Source organism: Euprymna scolopes, chromosome 15, assembly GCF_053919585.1.
Source record: "Euprymna scolopes isolate OS-2025 chromosome 15, ASM5391958v1, whole genome shotgun sequence".
In the NCBI taxonomy this organism is placed as follows: Eukaryota; Metazoa; Mollusca; class Cephalopoda; order Sepiida; family Sepiolidae; genus Euprymna; species Euprymna scolopes.
The window spans coordinates 117,085,700-117,108,056 of record NC_136496.1 but is presented as its reverse complement, the minus strand read 5'-3'; the positions used below and the strand labels follow the sequence as shown (position 1 = coordinate 117,108,056).

General features: G+C 33.9%; 2 protein-coding genes across 2 annotated transcripts in view; both read left to right on the top strand.

Moving 5' to 3' along the window:
- The window catches only part of LOC145294086 (DNA repair protein Ku80-like), a 74,458-nt gene extending 70,238 nt beyond the window's left edge, over window positions 1-4,220 (top strand). The window contains exon 21 of the mRNA XM_080141146.1: window positions 3,007-4,220. Coding sequence (XP_079997272.1) covers window positions 3,007-3,021 — 15 coding nt within the window. The 3' untranslated portion in view covers window positions 3,022-4,220. The remainder of the gene's footprint in view (window positions 1-3,006) is intronic.
- A 15,535-nt stretch (window positions 4,221-19,755) lies between these two features.
- LOC145294087 (kelch-like protein 3) overlaps window positions 19,756-22,357 on the top strand; it is a 102,030-nt gene continuing 99,428 nt past the window's right edge. The window contains exon 1 of the mRNA XM_080141147.1: window positions 19,756-20,243. The gene's annotated coding sequence lies outside the window, so the exon portion shown is untranslated. The remainder of the gene's footprint in view (window positions 20,244-22,357) is intronic.

Genomic DNA, 22,357 nt, shown 5'->3' with positions numbered 1-22,357 from the left:
AACACAGAGTTAGACACCAGGGTCATTTTTTAATGTGGAGAAAAGAAACAAAAATAAAAATTGCCTCAGTCATGAAGGATTTCTCCTCCACTGACAAAGAACAAGAAATTGAAGTACAGCATCTGAAGAACAGATACTACACTTTGATCTTGGGCTTTGCTAGTTGTCTCATAAAAAGACATGTTTTTTTTTAACCCCAGAGTTACCAGGGCGGAATTCATCTAGTGTAATTCAGGTGGTTGTATAACTCCTATGTCTGGCAGCATGACTCCAGCTGACGTTCCCAGTAGTTGCAGTCTTTTGCATGACATGAGTAAGGTTGGTTGTGTTGTCCAATTGTTTGCATTATTTTTTACTCCTTGGCTCATTTCAGATGAATTTCTCTCACACTTACTAATTTTGCATGTTGTGCCACCTGGATGCTTTTTTTTTTTTTTTTTTTTTGTGTTGGGGTATGCTCCCATCACCTAAAACAATACACACGAGAGGATAAGAAGATGGGATTATTTATTTTTTGGCTAATTTTTGGCAATGAAGTTGAGTTTTTTTGTTTTTGTTTTTTTTTAATAGAAAATCACTTTTTGTTACTATTGGTTAAGGGTTTTTCATTTATTAATAAAATAGCAATAACGGAAAAAAGTTTTATTTTTTATTTTGTATTTTCAAAATAAATGTTTTGGTTCATGAGTATATTTTATTTATTTATTTATTTATTATAATTTTTTTTTTTTTTCACTTATCAAGGCCCGGAAGCCACTCTGGGATAAGAGTTATTGCATGTACAGTAATCAATGGGATAGTGTCGTAGTCATCGTTAGTATTGGAGATTTGAGAAAGTGTCTTACTTAAAAGGGCAGTTAAGGGAGTATATTTTAGGGGAAAATTCTCCCAGCTTTTCACATTAGCAAATTAACCATTCTATCACTTATCAAGACTAAAAGCACTCGAGGATAAGGACTGAGATTGATAGATTGGTTGTTAACTGATGATGAATACTATGAGACGATTAAAGTTTTCCACATATCACATATTCAAATCAACAGCCGACTCCGAAAACAGTAATTCTTACCGTTTTGTAAGAAATATTGTTGATGGAATGTAAGGACTCAAGGATAAAATGAAGTGGGAGAGGGACACGACTGAAAAGTAAACCCACAGTGTATTTTCTTTTTCATAAAGATAAAATACTGACTGATTTTTAAACAAAGTTGGTTCATATACAATCTTTCTCTGTTAAAACTAAACCAATTTTAATCAGATTTGAATTATCAATGAATCCTCACTTCAACAAGTGATAAATACAAACTTTCCATTCTGTGTTCTCAAAAGTTAAAAAATGCTACCCTAGTGTTCATATGTGCTTATATATTTATGTGCTTATATCTGTATGAACATATTTTAATAAAATATGCTTAAATATGACATTTTAATTCATGCAGATTGCATATTTATTATACAGTCAATTCTCTATCAATTATTATAATAAACCTACCATATAATAGCGAGATCAAAACTAAACAATATGTATATATGACTCAGGTGCCATCACCTACAATTGAAACCAAAATATACAACAAATTATAAAACTTTGTGAACCATGCACCTTTATTTGAATCTTGTCCTCAACGATTCTATCTTTTAAAAAAGTGAATTCAGGTGAATTATACAGGGTGTCCATAAAGTCTGACTACATTATGTAGCCAGACTTTGTGGGCACCGTGTAGATTATGTAGCCAGACTTGTTCCTTGCTAATAGAGTCAGATGGTTTTGTGGCCAGGTTCGAATCTCCCAACCAGCTGTAATCATATTCCCTGCATTGATAGATTCCTGAAAGGATGAAACATTAATGTCCATAGGTATTAAAAAAATTATCATAGTAATAATTATATATATATATTTACAGGGTGCCCATAAAGTCTGGCTACATAATCTACACGGTGCCCACAAAGTCTGGCTACATAATGTAGTCAGACTTTGTGGACACCCTGTATGGGCGTGGCTCAGAGGCTAAGAAATGAGGGTGGAGAGCTGTATGTTTTGGTTTTGATTTTAGCTAATGGCACCAAAGTCATATATATTTTAGTTTTGTTCTCACTGCTATATATTAGGTTTAATATAATAATCAATATAAAATTTCCTATAATAATAAATGCCTAATTTGCATAAATTAAAATATCATTTAAGCATACCTTATGATCGAGCAATGCCAGGCGGCCTGCTAGTATTCATATAAAATCGTAGAATTATGTCAGTCATTTAAGTTTTCATATTTCAATTATAAAAGTAATTTAATTTAAAAAAATAATTTTTACAACACCTATTGATGTTTTGTTTAGACTGGAGGACTTTTTTTTTAGTTCATTTCAGGCAGAAAAATTGTCTGACTTGCTATTTGCTTTCTCATTTACCTTCACTATTTGAAATGGTTTTAAATGAAAACTAGGAAAAATACTTGTTTTTTTATATGTTAACTTCTATGTGACAGGGCATAGATCTTATATTTATTTATTTATCTATTTATATAAAAATACACATTTATCTTTATTATGAAGTTGGATATATATATATATATATATATTATTTTTAAAATGTAATTATCCACTGACACGTGTTTCGTCGTCTACGACTCATCAGAGTGGCTGTATCTAGCGAGATTCGAAATCGGGACCCAATGGTAATGAGCCTAAACCCTTACCCCTGAACCATCTCGCCAACTGTTTGGATATATCACGATTTACTTAGATGTTGTTTTGTTTTGGTTTTCGCGATATGTTTTGAATGAATTCAATTATTTACGAAAGTGCATTTTTACCTAAATGCGAGTTGGGAATAATTTTCCCTTTTAACCAATTTGGTACCCCCACATGGGGAGCGGTATATATATTATTTTTAAAATGTAATTTTTAAAATGTAATTATCCATTGTTGCTGTTTGTAATGTCATTTTTAAATGTCTTCCCTCTAAACATTTATTTAAATGTTTCTACTTATTTTTTTTTTCCACAGCTTGATGAAATGTGATCATGTATGCTGTTTGGCCCACGCCTTTATTTGTTGGACTCTCCCATCTTTGCCTTGTACCATTTCAATGGAAATTCTTTGTGGAGGAGAGGAAAATATGAACTTGTGTTTCTCATTAACTGATTTTGTTTATCATAAGATTTTTTTATATATCACTTTTGCAAAGATTGTTTTTATTTCTATCACGTTACACACAAACGCATACACACACATTAGTTGTACTAACCCACTATTGCTCGAAATCCGTTATGTTAAAATTTCATTTGTAAATGTGTTTATGCTCTATAACCACACATTTTCTACTACATTCAGAACGAAGCAAGTTTGCAAGCAAACAACAAGGAATAATAACTCTTACTAAAGAATAAGTGTCATTTCCTTTCTTTTTAGGTTAGTTTTTAAGAATTTCTACATATTAGAAAACTGCTTGATTGGATTAAGTATTTAAAAGACTCTTTTACCACCTCTGGTAATGGGTATATTTCTATACGTGTGTAGCTCTATACTGCCTAACTGGTATTCCACCACCACATATCAGGCGAGAAGTCATCACCAGACTAGAACGGTACAAACAGCTTAACGACCACAGGCACTTACTGTTTGGCCACCAATCAGTGAGACAAAGACTAAAATCTCGCAGTAGCTTCATCAATATAGAGGAAATCGATCCCAGGCAAGCTGCCTCCTATAGGATAGAACGATGGTGAGACTATAACAGCAGGAATAAAAATGAAGCCCTACCAGACCCAAAAGAAACACTCTCCCAGGGTTCAAACCTTGGGAGAAAAAACTGGGTGACTCTAAATAGAGCCAAAGCCAAAGAAGTTAAAACAAAAGACAATCTCCACAAGTGGGGCCTAGACACCTAACCTTTATGTCCATGTGGAGAGGTACAAACGATGCACTACCTTAGGGAAAACTGCCGATTGGGTCCTCATTGCTCAAACCAAGACCTTAAGGAGGCAAACAGCACCGCCATGCGATGGGTTAATTTCTATTGCGGTAAGATATGATGAGTATTTAAAAGAAATAAATTGTAGCAAAGTATGTTCACCTATAATGAATAACATGGTATAGCAATAACAACTGAAAGTTGGCTAGTCAGAATCAAAGTTTGATTTGTCAGCTTGAATGCTATTTAGGTCCAACTTTTAAAATTCTTTCCACATCATTTCCACATAAATATAAATCAAAGAAAATATATGTATATTTATAATAATGATAATAAATAATTAAAAGATCCTTATCTGAACGCTTTAAAGCAGTTTTATGAATTTTTTCATGAAGTGTATTTCTATCTAACGTGGCTTTGTTCATTTGTCACTAAAAATGGATATCTAGAAAACTTACGTAGAAAGCAAAGTTATTAAACCTGATGTATGGGACAAGAAGAAAGAAGCAACCTTAGTAAAAGTTAGTATGCCCAATGATGCTGGGTTAGACATGAGAGGTAAAATATAACGAAATATCAAAGTCTTATGTACGATATGAAAAGAAACTGGAATCTTAGGAAGATCTCTATCATTCCAATAATTATATGAGCAACCGTACTCATGAAAAAGAATTTAAAAAATTACCTGATGAATCAAGTGCAAGACAGATGCAAACAATTGGGATGGTTGGAATCTTAAAAAGATCTCTCGGTTGAAATGTCTGAGAATGTCTGGCATCTAGTGGTATGCACCATGTCCATCTAAACTTTAAAAAAAAAATAATAAAAAAAGTCACAAAGTTGAATTTTAACATATTTACTGCACCATTTTTCAAATTTATTTGTCGTTAGCACATAAGATTATCTTCTCTTATGCCTTGAGACTATTCCAAAACTTGTCATTAAATTTGAAATATATGGATAAAAATGTAAACTTATTTGTATTTAAAATTATATTGCAACTAGTGGAACATATGGAATACTTAACGCTGTGTCGGGGAAAAGTGAGAAACCCAAAAAACTATAACTCCCAGCCCTGAACTCTATATTATTTTTTTTTTTTTTTCTATAATTATGAATTTCCAAGTTATAAATTAAATAAAGTAAGATGTTTTTGTTCATTGGTTTATCTTCTGTTTTAACAAAGATATAACATTTTTACTGAAAAAGTAGTGTAAAAAATGTGACAAAACGCATATATCGCTTTAAAAAGTGGAAAAATATCCAAATATGCGAAGCACCAAAATACTCATACTTATTTTTAGTCAGATTTTTTAAAAAAATTTAAAAAGGTTCTTTTTTACATCGTTATGTTCCATTATTGAGGTAGTTTAAGCAATTTCAATTTTTTCATGTGTATTGCTAGTATAACCTACCAGGCTATAAGGAAAAATATCCATGCATATATCATTGGAGTAGTAACATATGCAATAAATTGCTGACAATACAACTCTATTTGCAAGAATGTAAACAATGCTGTAAGAAGTCACAAAAGTAGGAGGATGAGGAGGTTGTTCTCTCTCAATTCCGTATTGTTCACACAACAGACATTGATTCCTTCTTGAGCAAAAGGCACCAACATGGTGACTGATTTGTCATGTCACACTCACAGTGATTTAACTCCTCATGCGACAAAGATATTAGAGTTGGCATCATGAAGAAATTGTTTGTTGATATCAGGATGGAACTTCGTATTATTTGGATTAATCATATTAAATTTTTGAAGTTAAGGCAACTGTCTTAAAAAATGAAACTAAGTTCCATCCTGACGTTTCTAAATTTTTGAAATGAGGATTGGTTATTCATATTACTTGGATTAATCGAGCTACTGATCTTGAGTGTGCTTTTCACAATGTTTTGGTTGATGTAACCTCCGACCTTCTTCAGGTGTATCTTGTCAAACTCGGGAATTTTGAGTGGAACCCTTTATTTACTTCACGGAAGTAGCGTGTTCCTTTTCCATCAGCCATGATTGGATAAAGGTCCAAAGTAATTTGCAATTGTATTTTTCAGTCGCCCACACTGAGGATTGAACCTTTAACCTCCAGGAGAATATCACTTTTTACAATTGATTTTTCCAAGTACTCTAACCAATTGTAAACAGTGATATTCTCCTGAAAGTTAAAGGTTCAATCCTCAGTGTGGGCGACCGAAAACTATAATTGCGAATTACTTAGGACTTCTATCCAGTTATGGCTGAGATAACAAGAGCACGCTAGCCCCATGAAGTAAATAAACGGTTCCGCTCGAAATTCCATCTGAATTCTGAGTTTGACAGAAACATTCCAGTTCGACAAGAAGGTCAGAGGTTACATCGACTGAAACGTGAAAATCACACTCAAGATGAGAACAGTAGTTCGAAGAATTCAAATAATACAAATAACCAATCCTCATCTCAAAAATTTAGAAACGTCAGGATGGAACTTAGTTTCATTTTTTAAGACAGTTGCCTTAACTTCAAAAATTTAATATTTATAACCCAAATAAGCAAACTAAATCTTCTATTTTATCGACTGCAAATTGTTCATTTTTAAAATACACATATACAAAAGAAATTGATCTACAATTGATTGATATCCAAACATAAGAACCTTTTACCAAAATAAATGTTGTCAGCTTTAAATAATACAAAAGCCATAGAAGAAATCAATTATATAAAGAAAAATATTACTGCAACCAATTGAAGGTTACATGTGTAAGATTTAAAACATGAGAAACTTAAATGAAAGAGTTATGAAAATCTTTATCTTTTGTGAATTTAGTATGAAAATACACTAAACTATTAAGATAAGCTTCTTTTAATTAATGTTATAAAGTTTTGTGTAAGATCTACCGTCAGAATCTGTTCAGTTGGTTTTTATTTTTTTGTTTCATTTTCTCTTAATCTCTATCTGTGCCTAAATCTAAATGAAAATTCTATGAGCAGAGTTTTTTCTTAGAGCTGATTGTCTGTGGTACACAATATCACAGAGCTGTTTCCTGGCTGACTATGATATAATCATTTTCAATATCAGGGCTCTACATTGCGAATGAAACAGTCGCATTTGCAAGTGATTTTTCAAAGTGGCGACTAAAAATAATGAAACGCTTATCTTTTGGCGATTGTATTTCTTTCAATCTTCCAAAGCTCGCTACTGAATGAAAAATATCTTTTCAACTTTTTTTTATATAAAAAAACAAACAAAATTAAATTGTTTAAACATTAAAAATTTAATAGAACAATATACTCGTTTTTTTAACAAATGCTGTTGAAAAAATATCTGAAGAAACTAGAATGTTTATACCTTCAAGTATCAATATAAAATTTGTTGTATATTTAGAATTACACTTATTTAAAAAAACACAGAAAAATCTTTATGATGTACATACTCGTCACAGAACTAAGATGTCATATTCTAAAAATCATGTATGTTTGGCTAGTAACTTTTCTATTTGGCTAGTAAACGAAAATATTTAGTTGTCAAAGGTGAACTAAAGAAAAGTTTTTCTGTAGAGCCCCGAATATGAACCGTTTTTTTTTTTAGAACTGGCCTCTAAAATAACTTATCAAATTTCCATTACAGTATCCATTAACCCTTATCTTTGAGTGGTAACTGTATGATGTAAAAAATAAAAAGTTCTCAGAAATCAAGGGGCTGCTTCCTAAGGTTAACACTTGATTTTTTCTATGAGATTCATAGGTATCCGAATATTCCATTTAATTCTCTTTTACCTCAAATGTTGGAGAAGTTAAGAACATTGATACAACTCTTCCTAATTGACCATTTAAATATTTTATAGTATATTTTGCTTGCAATCTCTTGTTCTTACTGGATTCCAGGACAAAAATTCATCTAGTCTGGTGGAGTGTTCAGCTTAGTACTATTACTAGAGGCAACATCAGTTGGACAACATGCACCATTCCTCTTATAAGCCAGTGTGGATTAGCTATACTAAGGGATCTCATTTAGGCTTTAAACACTAATTTTAAATATTTTGTCAGGGTTTACTTGGAGGGCGGGTATCCTTGTGCAAGGTTATCTTGATAAAAAAAAACGTTATACAGAGACGTTAGACACTTAAGAATGTTTAGTAGGCATTTAAATTTGTGTGTGTGTGTTTGGATATATTAGGTTGGTGCAAAAATAATGTTTTTTTTTACATGGAGTCGAACGTCAAAAAACATTATTTTTGCACCAACCTAATACCATAAGTAACTTTACATTGAAAATAAAATGTTTCCAAATTGTTATTTTAAAAAAAAAAAAACAGAAAAATTGGGAAAGAAAATAAACTTTAAAAAAAAAATTTTTTTTTAATGGAAATGTTTAAGTGACCTTGAAGGATTGTTCTAAAACCATTAAGAACATTTGATCTACTTTTCCTTAAAATTCTTACGACACATCTGCATATGAGAACAATTAAAAAAAAATGTTTACCATTAAAATAAAAATGTCACGTCTGTATTATCATCACTTATTGAAATCTATATTTTATATTCTATGTTCATATTCTCATTGTCACTGCTGGTTTAGGGTTATGAAATTAAAGATTATAAAATTTGTTTCTTATTTTCATATTAAATGTTAGTGGGAACTCTGATACATGTACACAAAATAACAATTTATATATTAATACCATAGTACCTTTAACATACACACGTAAGTCACGGTTTCCTCATTATAAATTATTCGATCGGGAGATCCTATTTATTAAAAAGGAGGATAGACAGTGATAACATATTACGAACATTAAATTAGTTTGTAGATGCGATAATTTAATGTTTGTAGTATGTTATACTCCTTTTTAATAGATAGGTTCTCCTAATCACCGAAGATGCAATGTAAATATATAAAAAAAAAATTTTTTTAATAAAAAAAAAGATGATGTCGCTTTTGGGCCGTATATGAAGCTAAAATATACTTTCTTGGTCTTCTGGCTAGGATCCAAAGGTAGTATCTGTTCTGTCTAAAGATGGTATAATGATATTGTAGGTTTCCGTTTGTGCTGGGCGTCCATACAATGAAAATATGTCACAGACTCCTATATTGAATATAAACCATAATAACCATAATATTCCATTAACCAGATTGTTTAGATAAATACTTTTACAGTTTTAACAAAATGGCTACAATAATATCGTGGGCTGAAAATTCACAGAATACCCAGCAGCAATATATTATATATGAAAAATGCCACTGTAAAAGTTTTATTTTTATTCTCTCCTTTATAAAAACGAAATTGAATTGTTAAAGTTTTTATTAAATCTTTTAATCAAACAGGTGGAATTGAAAACTTTTTTTTTTTTTCATAAGAAGTTAGGAATAAAAACGCAGTTGTACAAATTTCATCAAGACAAAATATATCATAGTTTGACATCAGTGAATAAAAATTGTTTATTGTATAAATAAAAGAAATGATTGACTTTGGACACCAATTTATTTTTTATTTAGTTATTTTTTTTTTGTTGTAAATTTCTCTTTTTATCTGTCTTTCCATGTCTTTCTGTCATTCTCTTTCTCTCTCTTGATCTTTGAGATCTTTCTCTCTGTCTCTCTTTTTATCTATCCATTTTCATTTCTCTCTTTTGTATTATTCGAACAACCATTATCATTTTAAGTGTTATTCTCACAGCATTTCGACAATGCAATCTTCTTCAGGTATATCTTGTGAAATTTTTCTGTCAGTCATGACAGATTTGCTGAAAACGTGGGTAAAGCTGACATTGCCAGTTATCATAGCTACAAAATTCCTACTTATTAATTTACAGATTGTTTGGCCTTGTGTAATCTTGAAGAAATTCAGACCGACTCGGGGAAAATACAATTTCTTATTTCAGGTGAAAATATTAATCATTAGTAGTGGAAATTGGGTAGAATTTGATTGGTTAAAAATGCAACCATTTTGGATTTATAATATTTATTGGATTTTTTTCTTTTTGGATGATGCATATGTAAAAAAAAAAAAAAAAAAAAACAAAAAACAAACATTATTTCAAAATATTTGGGATGAGGATTGATAATTTGGATTACTATTTGTATCTTGGATGTTATTCTCATTACATTTCAGCTGATGTAGAAGTTTCAAATTTTTTTTTTTATTGTTAGTGTTGACTTTAATGAGGATTGAACCTTCAACCTTCTGGAGACTGTCTTTAGAACTGATTATTATTTTTAATAACTGTAGGTGATATTAAGTAATAATAATAATTTTTAAAAAATTGCTTAAGAATTCTACCTGGTGTCATGGCTGACAGAATGAAAATAATATACCCCCATGAATTAAATAAAGGGTTGAGTTCCAAATTCTATATAGATTTCCCAAGATCAATAAGATGCCTATCACAACTTCAGTCTAAACATTTTGAGAATAGCAACCAAGATGAGAATAGTTGTCCGAAGATTCCAAATAATCCTCATTTCAAAAAATCCAAAACGTGTTACCTTTGGACAATCCAAAACGTATTACCTTTGGACAAGAACAATAGTCTGAATTATCCAAATAGTTTTGCATCTTTTTTTTTTTTTTTTTTTTTTTTTAAATTTAGGAAAAAAAAAGATACATTCTAAGATCAAGATAGTTTGAAAACGTATAATGTTTTAGTTTTGGAAAGGCATGTATCCTTTTTCTTCCTGAGATTCTCATAATTGGCTCTGTTCTCGAAGAAAAATCGATACTAAAACTTCTTGGTCTTTATTTCTCATCAAATCTTGGATTTCATATATTAAATCCTTTCTGATTCTCATTAAGTCAATTCTCTCTGTCGTTGTAAACTCTTTCTCACACATGAGACTAATCTCCATCTCTACAAATCTACTATCAAACCATATATATGAACTGCTGTTGTCATATTCGGGCTGGTGAATGTCTGCCCCATTTGAAGATTCTTGATAAAGTGCAGAAGTGTATTTATAATTTAATTGGTCCTACCCTATACTCTTCTCTGCATCGTTTCTCTCTCTCTCTCTCACAAAGGTAATATTGTTTCAGTCTTTTCTATACATGTGACAGTGTCGTTGGATGTAACAATCACAATGATGATGGAAAGAAAGAAAGGTTGTTATCGTATTAATTTAACACACACACACGCATTTATTGAATAGATAAAGGGGAAATCTGTCTTCTTCCATCATAATTGAGTTTTGTAACTTTCTGTTGCAATATTTTGGACGTGTAATGGTGTATGATCCCACACAGTCGGACGATTCTATTTATAAACGATGCTGCTAGGAACTGACAAATCGAATTAATTCACGTTCTGCTACCAACCAATCTGAAACCAGAACTGCTTCATAAATATTAAACCTTTTCTGGAGCAATTTCACATGTTTTTTTCCATCTCGACATGGTAAGAATATTTTGCTCTGTGGAACTGTCTACTGCAAACAAGTCACCTTTCAGGACTTGTGTGTAACAACGAACCATCGGAAACTGTTCTGTCTATTGCAAACCAGTCACCTCTCAAGACTTGTTTAGAACAACGAACCATCTGAAACGTTTCTGAAACTAAACATGGCTTACACTTCTAGTGTTATTTTTATACAATAAACCCAGTTATTGACTTGTTATTCTTTTCTTCTTTTGTTTTAAAATGACCTCTACTTTCCAGTGACGTCAACGAAGAAACAGCCCAGCCCTAGTAACCAAACGAAAACCAGAGTGGGTAAATCTGGTGATATCACTCGCAGGACGTCATTCGGAAAGAATGGGTATATAAATATTATTATAGCACATATTCTTCAGAATTGTCTGATCTATTCCCTTCGTTTGATTTGTTGGTCTAGTCGTCTCCATCAATCTGTTTATAAAAAAGTTTCTGATTTCTGTAACTTCTTTCCAAAAACCATGGCCTTGTGGAACTCTCTTCTTGTTGCTTGTTTTCCTCCTAGCTATAACATTGGTCTTGTCAAGACAAACCTCCTGTTTATGCAGCAGGCATCTTCCATTCTTGTTAGCTCAAGTAGCTTCATGCCTTTCTTGAACAATTTCTATAAAAGAAATTCATTTGTCCAACACGGCTATACGTTAACATGCAGGATAGCCATTTTTTATTCCAACGCTGACAGCAACAAAACTCAACATTTGTATTCAAAGGTTTGCAGAGAAGATTTCGCTCAGAACACACACGAGTGCAGCAAAAGCAACATTACCACCTGTTCTGAATTTTTGAGATGAGGATTTATTATTGTATTTGGATTCTTCGGACTACTGTTCTCATCTTGAGTGTTATTTTCATGTTTCGGGCGATGTAACCTTTGACCTTCTTCAAGTATAATTTGTTGAACTCTGGAGAATTTGTATGGAATTTTGAATAGAACCCTTTATTTAATCCATAGGAGTAGTATGTTCTAGTCCTGTCAGCCATGATGAGGTACAAGTCCTAAGTAATTCACACTCAAGGATGAACCTTCAATCTCCAGCATTGCAACTTTTACAACTGATTTTTACCAAGCATTCTATCCACTATGCCATGATTTCTTGCAGAAAATTCTAGTATGAATTTTAGGAGCCTTAAACCTATTTTTGTTTCCAGAGGTAAATATCACTATTTATTGCTACATATTATATATATTGCTACTTACTTTATTACTATTTTTTTTTTTTTTTACACAGTGATCACCACTTATCAAGGCCCGGAAGCCACTCAGGGATAAGGGTTATTGCAAGTACATTACGTTAGTGTGGAGATTTGATGAAGTGTTTAATTAAGGGGGCGGTTCATTAGGAATTTGTTAACATTGGACTTGAAGACATCCAAGTTGTAGTCCGGAGAGAAGCAGGCTGACGGAACAGAGTTCCACAGGCGTGCAGTTCTAAGAAAGAAGCTTTGTTCATGGAATCTACGTTTTTATTTAGGCATAGATATAGAGTGGGGGAAATTTTTCACAGTGGATTCAGCTAGACGGGTGTTTTTCGTGAAAGATTGGTGAGGGGGGACCAGAGATTGGAGTTCAGACGAGCACCTGCCATGGAAATAACGATAAAACAAGGATAGGCTCGCAACGTCTCTTCTGTGGGAGAGAGGTTGCAGGGTAGAGAAAAGGGCATCCCCCACTAAGCCACAAAGTCTATTTTGTACTCTGTCAAGGCATGATAGGCTGTTTTTGGCCGCTCCTGCCCAGATATGGCAACAGTATTCCATCCTTGGACGTACTTGGCTTTTATATAGATAGAGAATTGCATCAGTAGTGAGATATCTTCTGGAGCGGTAGAAGGATCCCACCATCTTTCCAGCGACCTTAGCAACAGACTTGATGTACGTGTTCCAGATCCAGAGTACGTGATCAAAGCATTGATGATGTAAGGATAGGAGTTTGGTTTTAGATGCATTAAAGGTAACCAGCCACATCTTCCCCCACTGAACCACTCGTTCGAGATCAGAGGAGAGAGAATCAGAGAGAGCTTTGTCATTTACAGCCTTTGATGTGTTGCTGTAGATGGTCGTGTTATCAGCATAGATGTCTACGAATGATTTAAGTATGTGTTTAGGGACATCATTGATGTAGATCAGGAAGAGAGTTGGGCCCAGGATGGACCCTTGAGGGACTCCAGCATTAATACTGCAGGCCTCTGATTTTTGTCCATCAACCACTATTCTTATGAGCCTATCAGAGAGAAATGATTTAATAATAGAGAGAATATTTCCAGTTATACCGTAGCTGGAGATCTTGTGAAGTAGGCCTTTATGCCATACCTTGTCGAAGGCCTTTGATATGTCAAGAGCAATTGCCCTGGAAAGGAAGCCTTTGTCAAGAGATTCACTAATCCTATGAGATATAATCATTAGCACATCTCCGGTAGATCTTGCAGAACGGAAACCATATTACGTGTCACTAAGAAGGTTATTTCTGCTGAGGTGGTTGACTATTTCTCTATTTAATATGGATTCCAGCAACTTACTCATGACTTATTGGTCTGTACTGAGAGGGAGATGACTTATCACCTGAGTTCTTAAATACAGGGCATACTGATGAGGTTTTCCAGGGTGTTGGAAAGCACTTCTCCTTAAGGCAACGTTTAAACAGTTTCGTAAGTGGTTGAAGCTTTTTTAACACTATAATTGGGATGCCATCAAGGCCAGTAGCTTTACTGGAATCAAGGTTCTTGATTAGCTTGGCGACCTCATGCACAGATATTTGTATGTTGCCTAGTGTGTTTTGTGTTATAGGAGGAAATATGGGAAGTTGATGGCCTTCGTTGCATAGGGTAGAATTAGCTGCAAAGTTCTTGGCAAATAGTTTGGCCTTGTCTGAAGCTGAGGAGATGACCTCTGGTCCATTGATAATGGTTGGGATAGAACGCACACTTCTGTTCAGGATCCTATTTGTTATTTGCCAAAACTGGTGGCATCCAAGCCGCTGATTAGCTACTTTGGATTTAACAGACTGAGCATATAGCTCTCTTGCATGTTTTATTACTCTTTTACAGTGGCTGCTGGCGTTCCTGAAAGTAGTTTTAGTCTCAGTGCATCTATTACGTTGGTAGCTATGGAAAAAGTGATTTCTGTGCGCGATAGCAGCAGCACATTCTGGGGAGAACCATGGCTGGCTGGTAGGTTTTTGTTGGAAGTTTTTAGATGGTATGAATCGGTCTATGCCTACAATTAACCATTCGGTCAGGTCTGATACTATAGAGGACACATCTTTTTTAAACATAGAATGCAGAGGTAGATCAGATATAAATGTACGGAAGCTATCCCAGACAGCCATAGAGTATCGGTATACAGTACGGTGGAGGGGTATGTCTGGGGACTTATTACATTTGATTTTTATCTTAACTGATACAACGGAGTGGTTGGAGAATCCTAGAGGAGAAAGAACGGAACATGAACAAAGCTCAGGGGAAGTTGAGAGAAAAAGGTCTAGGAGGCTTGCATATTGACCTGTAGTATCGGGCACACAGGTGGGCTCGCGAACAGTCTGAGTGAGGCCATAAGCAATGGCAAAATCATGACAGAACCTCCCCTCATCGTCCGTCTTATTTGAGTGGGTCAGCCATTCCACGTTATGGACGTTGAAGTCACCACAGATGTGGATGTTAGTAGACGAAGAGTGTGCAGACAGGATATGGTCTATTTTCTCAGATATGCTCTTAAAGATAGTAACTCCGCTGTTGTGGGGCCGATAGAGGGCAAATATAAATGCAGTGGTGTAGGCAAGTGCAACCCGGAAGCACATATAAGGTAAATTAGGATCTTCTCTAGAGATATCCCTGCCACATGGGAAGCCATCTTTAATGTAGGCACATATTCCATGTCCATGGCGATCTTGGGGGTCAGATTTAGATGTTAAGTTAGAGTATCTGTTAATTATGAACTCATCTAGGGAAGTGGACGGCCCTATTCCAGTTTCGCTTAGAAAGAATATGTCCGGTGTCGTCTCCTATAATTGGGTTTCAACCTCTGGAAGGTTGGAACGTAGACCCCTGATGTTGGAGAAGGAGACATGGTAGTAATCGGGTCTGCGTTGGAAGAAGGGGTTCTAGGTTTATTTGAATTTTTTTTTTTTTGAGGTGTTTCATGTTGAGGTTTTGGGATTTGTGGAACAGGTCGGCATACAGGGAGGGAAAGTAAGAGAGCAAAAGACAGGAAAATTTTTTTTTTTTTTTTTTGTAGCACATGAAAAGGTAAAGCCGTAACAATTACCCACTAGTATGGCATCGAGAGGCCCCACCAGAGACTACTGCATGGTCCAGAATCCATTCACCAAATGGCAATACAGCAGTCCCAGTACTTTGCACCTGCTGATAGGATAGCCTCCTTAGTGGTTAATCCAAGGTTCGGGTCCCTGACTATCAGGCGGATAACGTCAGCCCAGACAAAACGTTTACCTCCAGCACCCTTACTAGTGACATGGCCACAAGGACAGAGAGAGACAGAAAAATTTCCGACATCTCAGACTACTGGTCACCAAGTACTACCGACCTTTAAGCAGCTTTTTCTTCACCCTTTGTCAGAAAAATCACTCATTTACATGAGGACTGAGGGACAAAAACAGGAGAAGCAAGAGTTACTGGAGCTGCCGATAACACATCCACTGTATTATCTACTCTTCATTAAAAAAAAAAAAAGAAAAATGGGGACGGGGGGTGGGGAGGTACAAGGGACTTATTAATATCTACTTAAGAGTCCGGGGCTCAATTATCAATTCAGGACGCTTTTGAAGATAATCTCCCCTCCCATATTAATGGGTGGATGTTTTGGCATTATATATCTTGAGTTTGAATAATTCGAGCTTCACCTTATAATTAAAATCCAATAATTAACTTTTATCAATTTGTGAAGTGCTTAATATTAATTTACATTTGAGTTTAGATAATTATTCAAGATTTTAATTTTGGAGGTTCTCGTTTACATAGGTGACTTTTTTTTTCTTTCCGTTTTACATGTAACAAGAGGATATTGGTTAACAGCATATTTGACAAAGATTTCAGAACAGAACAAAAAAGCAAGACAAGATAGGTAAAATTTAGTTACGAGTTTTTAAGTCAAAGCTGTAATAAGAAAACAGTTAGCGGTAATTAGTACAAATTAGCTTCAAAAGTTGAAAACTTTTTTTAACCTTAGCTGAAGAGTTTGGAAACAGCAACCTACCCTTTATTAGGGTCATATCGGAAGTGGGAACCTCGCAGACTCATTCTAGCTACATAAGGATATGGTGGGCGGCGTTGTGTGTGTATTTTGGAGGTGGGGTGGGGGTAATGCTTTATTTATTTTTTATTTTATTTCTTTGTCTATTTTTATTCTTCATATATGTTGTATAGCATGTTTTTAGTCACAGGAGAAAATATGGAGGGTAGACTGCCTGATCGCAAAGAGTAAAATTTGCTACAAAGTTATTTGCAAAGAGTTTGGCTTTGTCAGATCCTGTTGAAATTATCTCAGGTCCATTGATAATGACTGAGATAGAGGACATACCTCCGTTCAGGACACTGTTTGTTATTTGCCAAAACTTGTAGGAACCAAGTCGCTGCTCAGTGACTTTACACTTGATGGACAGAGCATATGACTCTCTCGCATTTTTTATTACATGCTTGCAATGGTTGTTGGCAGTTCTAAAGGTAGTTTTAGTTTCAGGACATTTATTTTGTTGAAAGCAATGGAAATAGTGGTTTCTGTATGCAATGGCAGCAGCACATTCTGGAGTGAATCATGACTGGTTGGCTGTTTCTTAGAGTCTCATATCGTCAGTATCTGCAACAGAGGGATGAAACTTTCAGGTCATGAATGCATAAGTTCTGTTATCATAACAACACAATTTGCTATCTCCTCCGATCCATTTGGATGGAAAAAAAATAGGAGGCATTACTTTTGAAATGTCACTCATTTATTCATCTCAGATGTGATTGAATCAAGGCCGTTTATGAAGATCAGGAATAATAAAAGTCGCAGTATTTATCCATGAGGCACACCCACATTGATGTGATATTGTTTAGATGTGATGTTCGTCTACCGCTTGCGAAGATAACCATGATCATGCTATTGCTTGTTAAACTGATCGAGTTCTGAAGTATTTCCTACATGTGACCCACACGTGAGATGATTCCATAACAGAGGTGCTGACTGCTCTATCTTTTTTGATGGTATGTTTTCTCTTGCGTTCTTCAATGCATGCGGATTCAGCAATTGTAGCCCTTTTGTGGCTTGCGGTACGCCAGGAATATCTGCCATGGGCTAGTTTTTTCCATGAATTAGAATACAAACTGAACTGAGGGAGACCTTCAGACTGTCCTCAAACTTTTTCTGCTGTCATCCTGTTTTTTTTTTTTCCTTTGGATAGCTCATCATAAAGGACGTGTTTTTGAAGTCTTGAATCTGACATGCGCCATATATGATCTGCCAAACGAACCTGGCACTGCTGCAACATAGTGTATACTGACAGAAGGTTTGACCAGGTTAAAACCTCTGTGTCTGGGATCTTTTCTCGCCATTTGATTTTCAACAGTCTATGGAGGCAGGTCATATGTTCAGATGTACTATCATCGAGGGCAACATGGATTTCTCTTTTGACTAAGAAGAATCTGATTATATTAAATATTCGTCCAGTGATACCATATGAATTAATTTTCCTGAGTAGACCTTCATGCTAGACACCGTCAAAGGATTTAGATATGACAAGCACTAGCACCCTAGCTTCACCTGCTTTGTCCAACATATGGTATAGGCTTCCAGAGATGACCATTAAGACATCTGCAGTAGAAAAGGATTGTCTAAATATATACTCTTTGTCAGAAAGAAGTTTAACATTTTCAAGGTGATGCACTATAGCAAGATTGATTAACGATTCAAAGATTTTGGGAAAGAGCGGAAGGAGATTTATGGGATAAGTTTGCAGATCAGTTCTTTCGACGGAGTTTTTGCAAATTGGTACCACAGAGGCTATTTCTCACTTATCCGGGAAGCAAGATTAAGCAAGGTATTTGTTTTAAAGCTTAAAGAGGACAGAACCCAAGTCAGAAGAGCATTTATTTAATTACTATACATGCAGACAGCGGCCCTGCTGTTTTAATAGTGTAAGCAACCGTGGCTCTCCAAATTGTAGAGTCAGAGTAATCTCGAGAAGACAAGTAAAGACAGGTGTTTTCCTTTGCTTTCCGTCTTGATTTGAGGGTGCATCCCTCACCCCCATGAGTTAAATGTGTCCCCAACGATTCGGTATAGTACATACAGTCTAGTCTTCTCAAATGGTCACCCATCTGGTACTAGCCAGGCTCATCATTGCTTACCTTTGGTGATCTGGTGAGAACTGGTGTGTCAGCGTGATTGTTGCGTGTATATTATTAATACTATATTACATAATTACTATAGCAGGGAAAAAATCTGGTCTAAATGTTTTGGAAGCATCAAGGATTTTTTAATATCCCAGATGATCTAATGCAGTTTCCGTCTTTAGTAGGAAATTTGTGGAAGAGTTGCTTGTGGAGTCCAAAGAGAAGTTTAAAGTGAACTGCTGGGCATTCAGTTCAGCCTTATCTGTTGCCGTGCAAACCATATCATGTGACGACTATTGAAAAAAAGAGACTTTTTCAAAGAATACATTGTAACTTTGGAGAAAACCATTCTTGCTAACACAAAGATGGATTGATGTAGTTAGCAGAGAATTGTGTTCTTATTCTGCTATTAGCAAATATTTATTTCCAAGAAGTGCAGGATTATGGAACTCTCTCCCTGCTAACTGTTTTTTTTTTCTCATGACTATGTTCAATAGGTATCTTTTGTCTTTGCGATAATCATATTTCATTCTTGTTAGCTCCCTACATCAAGTGGCTTCATGCCTTGTCTGGAACAAGCAAAAAACACGCTAGACTACTCTTGTGATGACAGCAAAACAATAGAAGTATGGACGGAATTCTGTTCTCAAGCATGTAGCAAAGCTCTCCAGGGCATGTAGCAGCAGTATTGTACAGGACATATGCACATAGACGTATGGAAATTACAAAGTGGACACAGATTGTACACAAATGCTAAAACTTGAATTAACTTGAAATGATAGACCTACTGAATAGCAAATAATTTCATGGAATTAATGTTTGTGACAAGTATTACGTTATCAAAAGAAAACATGTATTTTTGATTGCACTCCTCAGTCCTCCTCCTCCCCACGAGAACAAAGTTAGACACAAGGTCGGTTTTTAAATGTAGAACAAAATCCAGCTCCCCATGAAGGAGCACTCTTGATTGGGATAAACTGATTGAGGGCAGCAAAAATGAAATGTAACACCAGAACAGGTGCTACACTTTTGGCTTAGCTAAAAGTTCAAGGAAAATTCCCCTGTCGCATGATCTAAGAGTGTTGCAAGCGGAAAATCAGCAGCAGCAATTGCATAACAAGGGGGAGATAACTCTGATTTGATTAGACACGAGAGAAAGTAAGACGACAACCGGAAAGTAGAAATTAAACGAGGCAGCAGCAAGGTTTTTAAATAGAAGGGGGAAAAATTGAATCTCTCTTTTTAAATATTGTTTATATATTTCTCGTTTTTATCCGAGTGTGTTTCATGTCCTCCTCGAATCCAGATCGTTTATATTCTCAGAAGACAGTAAAAAATAGAGAAAAGTCGTGGAGAATTTCTGCAAAACAAAAACACAATCAGTCATAAAAAAGATTTTTTTTTTTTTTTTTACTTTTTGTGGCTCGACTTTATTTATTTATTTTGTTATTTGTGAAAATTAAAAGACAAACAAAAAAGGATTGGATTTATTTATATTTAATTCTGGATTCAAATGTGTCTATTAAACCAACATCAATTCCAATGGATATTCTCGGACTTTTTCACGAACAGTTTTATCACACAACTACCACAATAAATCCATGTAAGTTAAACAATATTTTGTTTCATTGTCAAATTTAAAGTTATATACATATATATGTATATATATATATATATATATATATATATATATATATATATATATATATATATGGTGATGATGTGTTTTACATATCGGAGTTAAAATTAATTTGATATTACGTATGAAATCTGAAGAAAAAACTTTAAACATGCTAGTATTATCGGCTTATTTCCTAGATGACATGTTTAATAGTGTCGAAATTAGTAGCTGAAAAGCAGAATGTGGGTTTGATGAAAATAAGTAAAGTCGGTTAATTTTAGTCACCCCGTGTTTACAGGAGCTTTTTGCGGAACTGTGGGCTGTAAAATGAGTTTTTTCATTTCAAATTGTATTTTTGATACTTATGCAGAGAAGAAGGTCTCGTGCTATATATATATATATATATATATATATATAATCATTTCAAGTTTTACAATATCTTCTATTTATTAAATTGTTAGATGAAAATACAGAATAATTACAAAAAGCGCCCTCTCCTCCCCATGTTAAGAATGGATTTCTAAATAACATTAATATTTCAGCAGGGTTCAATAAATGCATAAGTACCGACTTTTGTATTGATCTAACAATTTAATAAACAAAATACTAAAAATTAAATTTAACTTAAAAATCGTATCTAAAATAAAAAAAAAAATTAATAGCAAGGTTCGTAAATTGCACAAGTACCCAAAAGTCCTCCCCATGTTAAGAACTGGTTTCTAAATGTTATTTCAGTACGGTCCGTTCCTTGAAACTCTGCTTTCATGTAAAAAAACAAACAAAAAAAAACAAAAAAAAAACGCCCAACCTCCCCATGTTAAGAACGGCTTTCGTTTTTTTGTGTGTGTGTGTGTGTAATTTTTTCAGTGGATTATTATTGATTGGGCACTAATATATAGGAAGGTGATTCTCGTTCAGGTCCGCAAAAAAAGAAAAGAAATAAAATAATAATAATAATAATAATAAAGGCGGACCTGTACGAGAGTGCCCACTCCCTAAAAATACGTGTTTTACAATTTTTAAAAAACTTTTTTTGACGATTATAATAGATTATACTTAAGTGTCACATTAACAGAGAAAAAAAAAAAGTAATGACTTTTAATAAGGGGGGTTCACTTTCTCTATATAACGTTCTACTTCATTGCTACCTGACTTACGATCCATTTCTTTACCGACGTGTCACGTGATTAAAACCCCTTCTTTAAAGTAATTAATTTTTTTTTTCAAAATTTTTTTTCTGTTAATGATACTTAAGTCTGTAATTTATGATGATCGTTAAAAAAATAATAATCCACTGCTTTAAATTAAAAAAAAAAAATAGCTACGCATTTTTAATGTTTTAAAATTTGTGATATATAAATTATGCCCCCCCTCCCCGCATTTGATTTGCTTGATACAAATGTTTTTTTATAAATAATTTTTTCAAATTTTGTTCAATTGTTATTACGAACTAAACATTAGTTTGTTTGTTTGTTTTTTGTTTTATTTTTTCGAACTGAATAAACGCTATAAAATACGTTAAAACCCAGAAAACTTCTCAAGATAAATAGAAGAGTAATTTATCTTGCCTTTGGTAACATTTACTTGTTATATATTTTAATTTTTGAACACATTTTCTTTTTCGTTTGTTGGCTCTTCTGCTAATTACCCTAGAACTATATTTTATCCCTTTGCATTTGTTCAATATATATATATATATATATATATATATATATATATATATATATATATATATATATATATATATATATATATATAATCTTTTTTATTTATAGTTATGTCTCGGAAGTAAAGTGAAAAGCACATCTTATTTTTCTTTTATTAATATTATTTTTTTCCTTGTACACATGTTTGTGAATTATTCCATGGATTTCTGCCTTTGGATTATTATGGACCATCTTCCAATTACGGAATTTCCTTGGATTTTACTTGTACAAATGGAAATTCTTTTAACTTTCTTGAAGTTTTACATTTGGATTTTACCGTCACTGGATTTTTTATCTTCCACCAGACTATCCATTCATGTGTAATCACCTTTTTCTTTACCATATTCCCTCTGCTTAACTTATTTTGTTTTCAAGTAAGATCTTTGACTT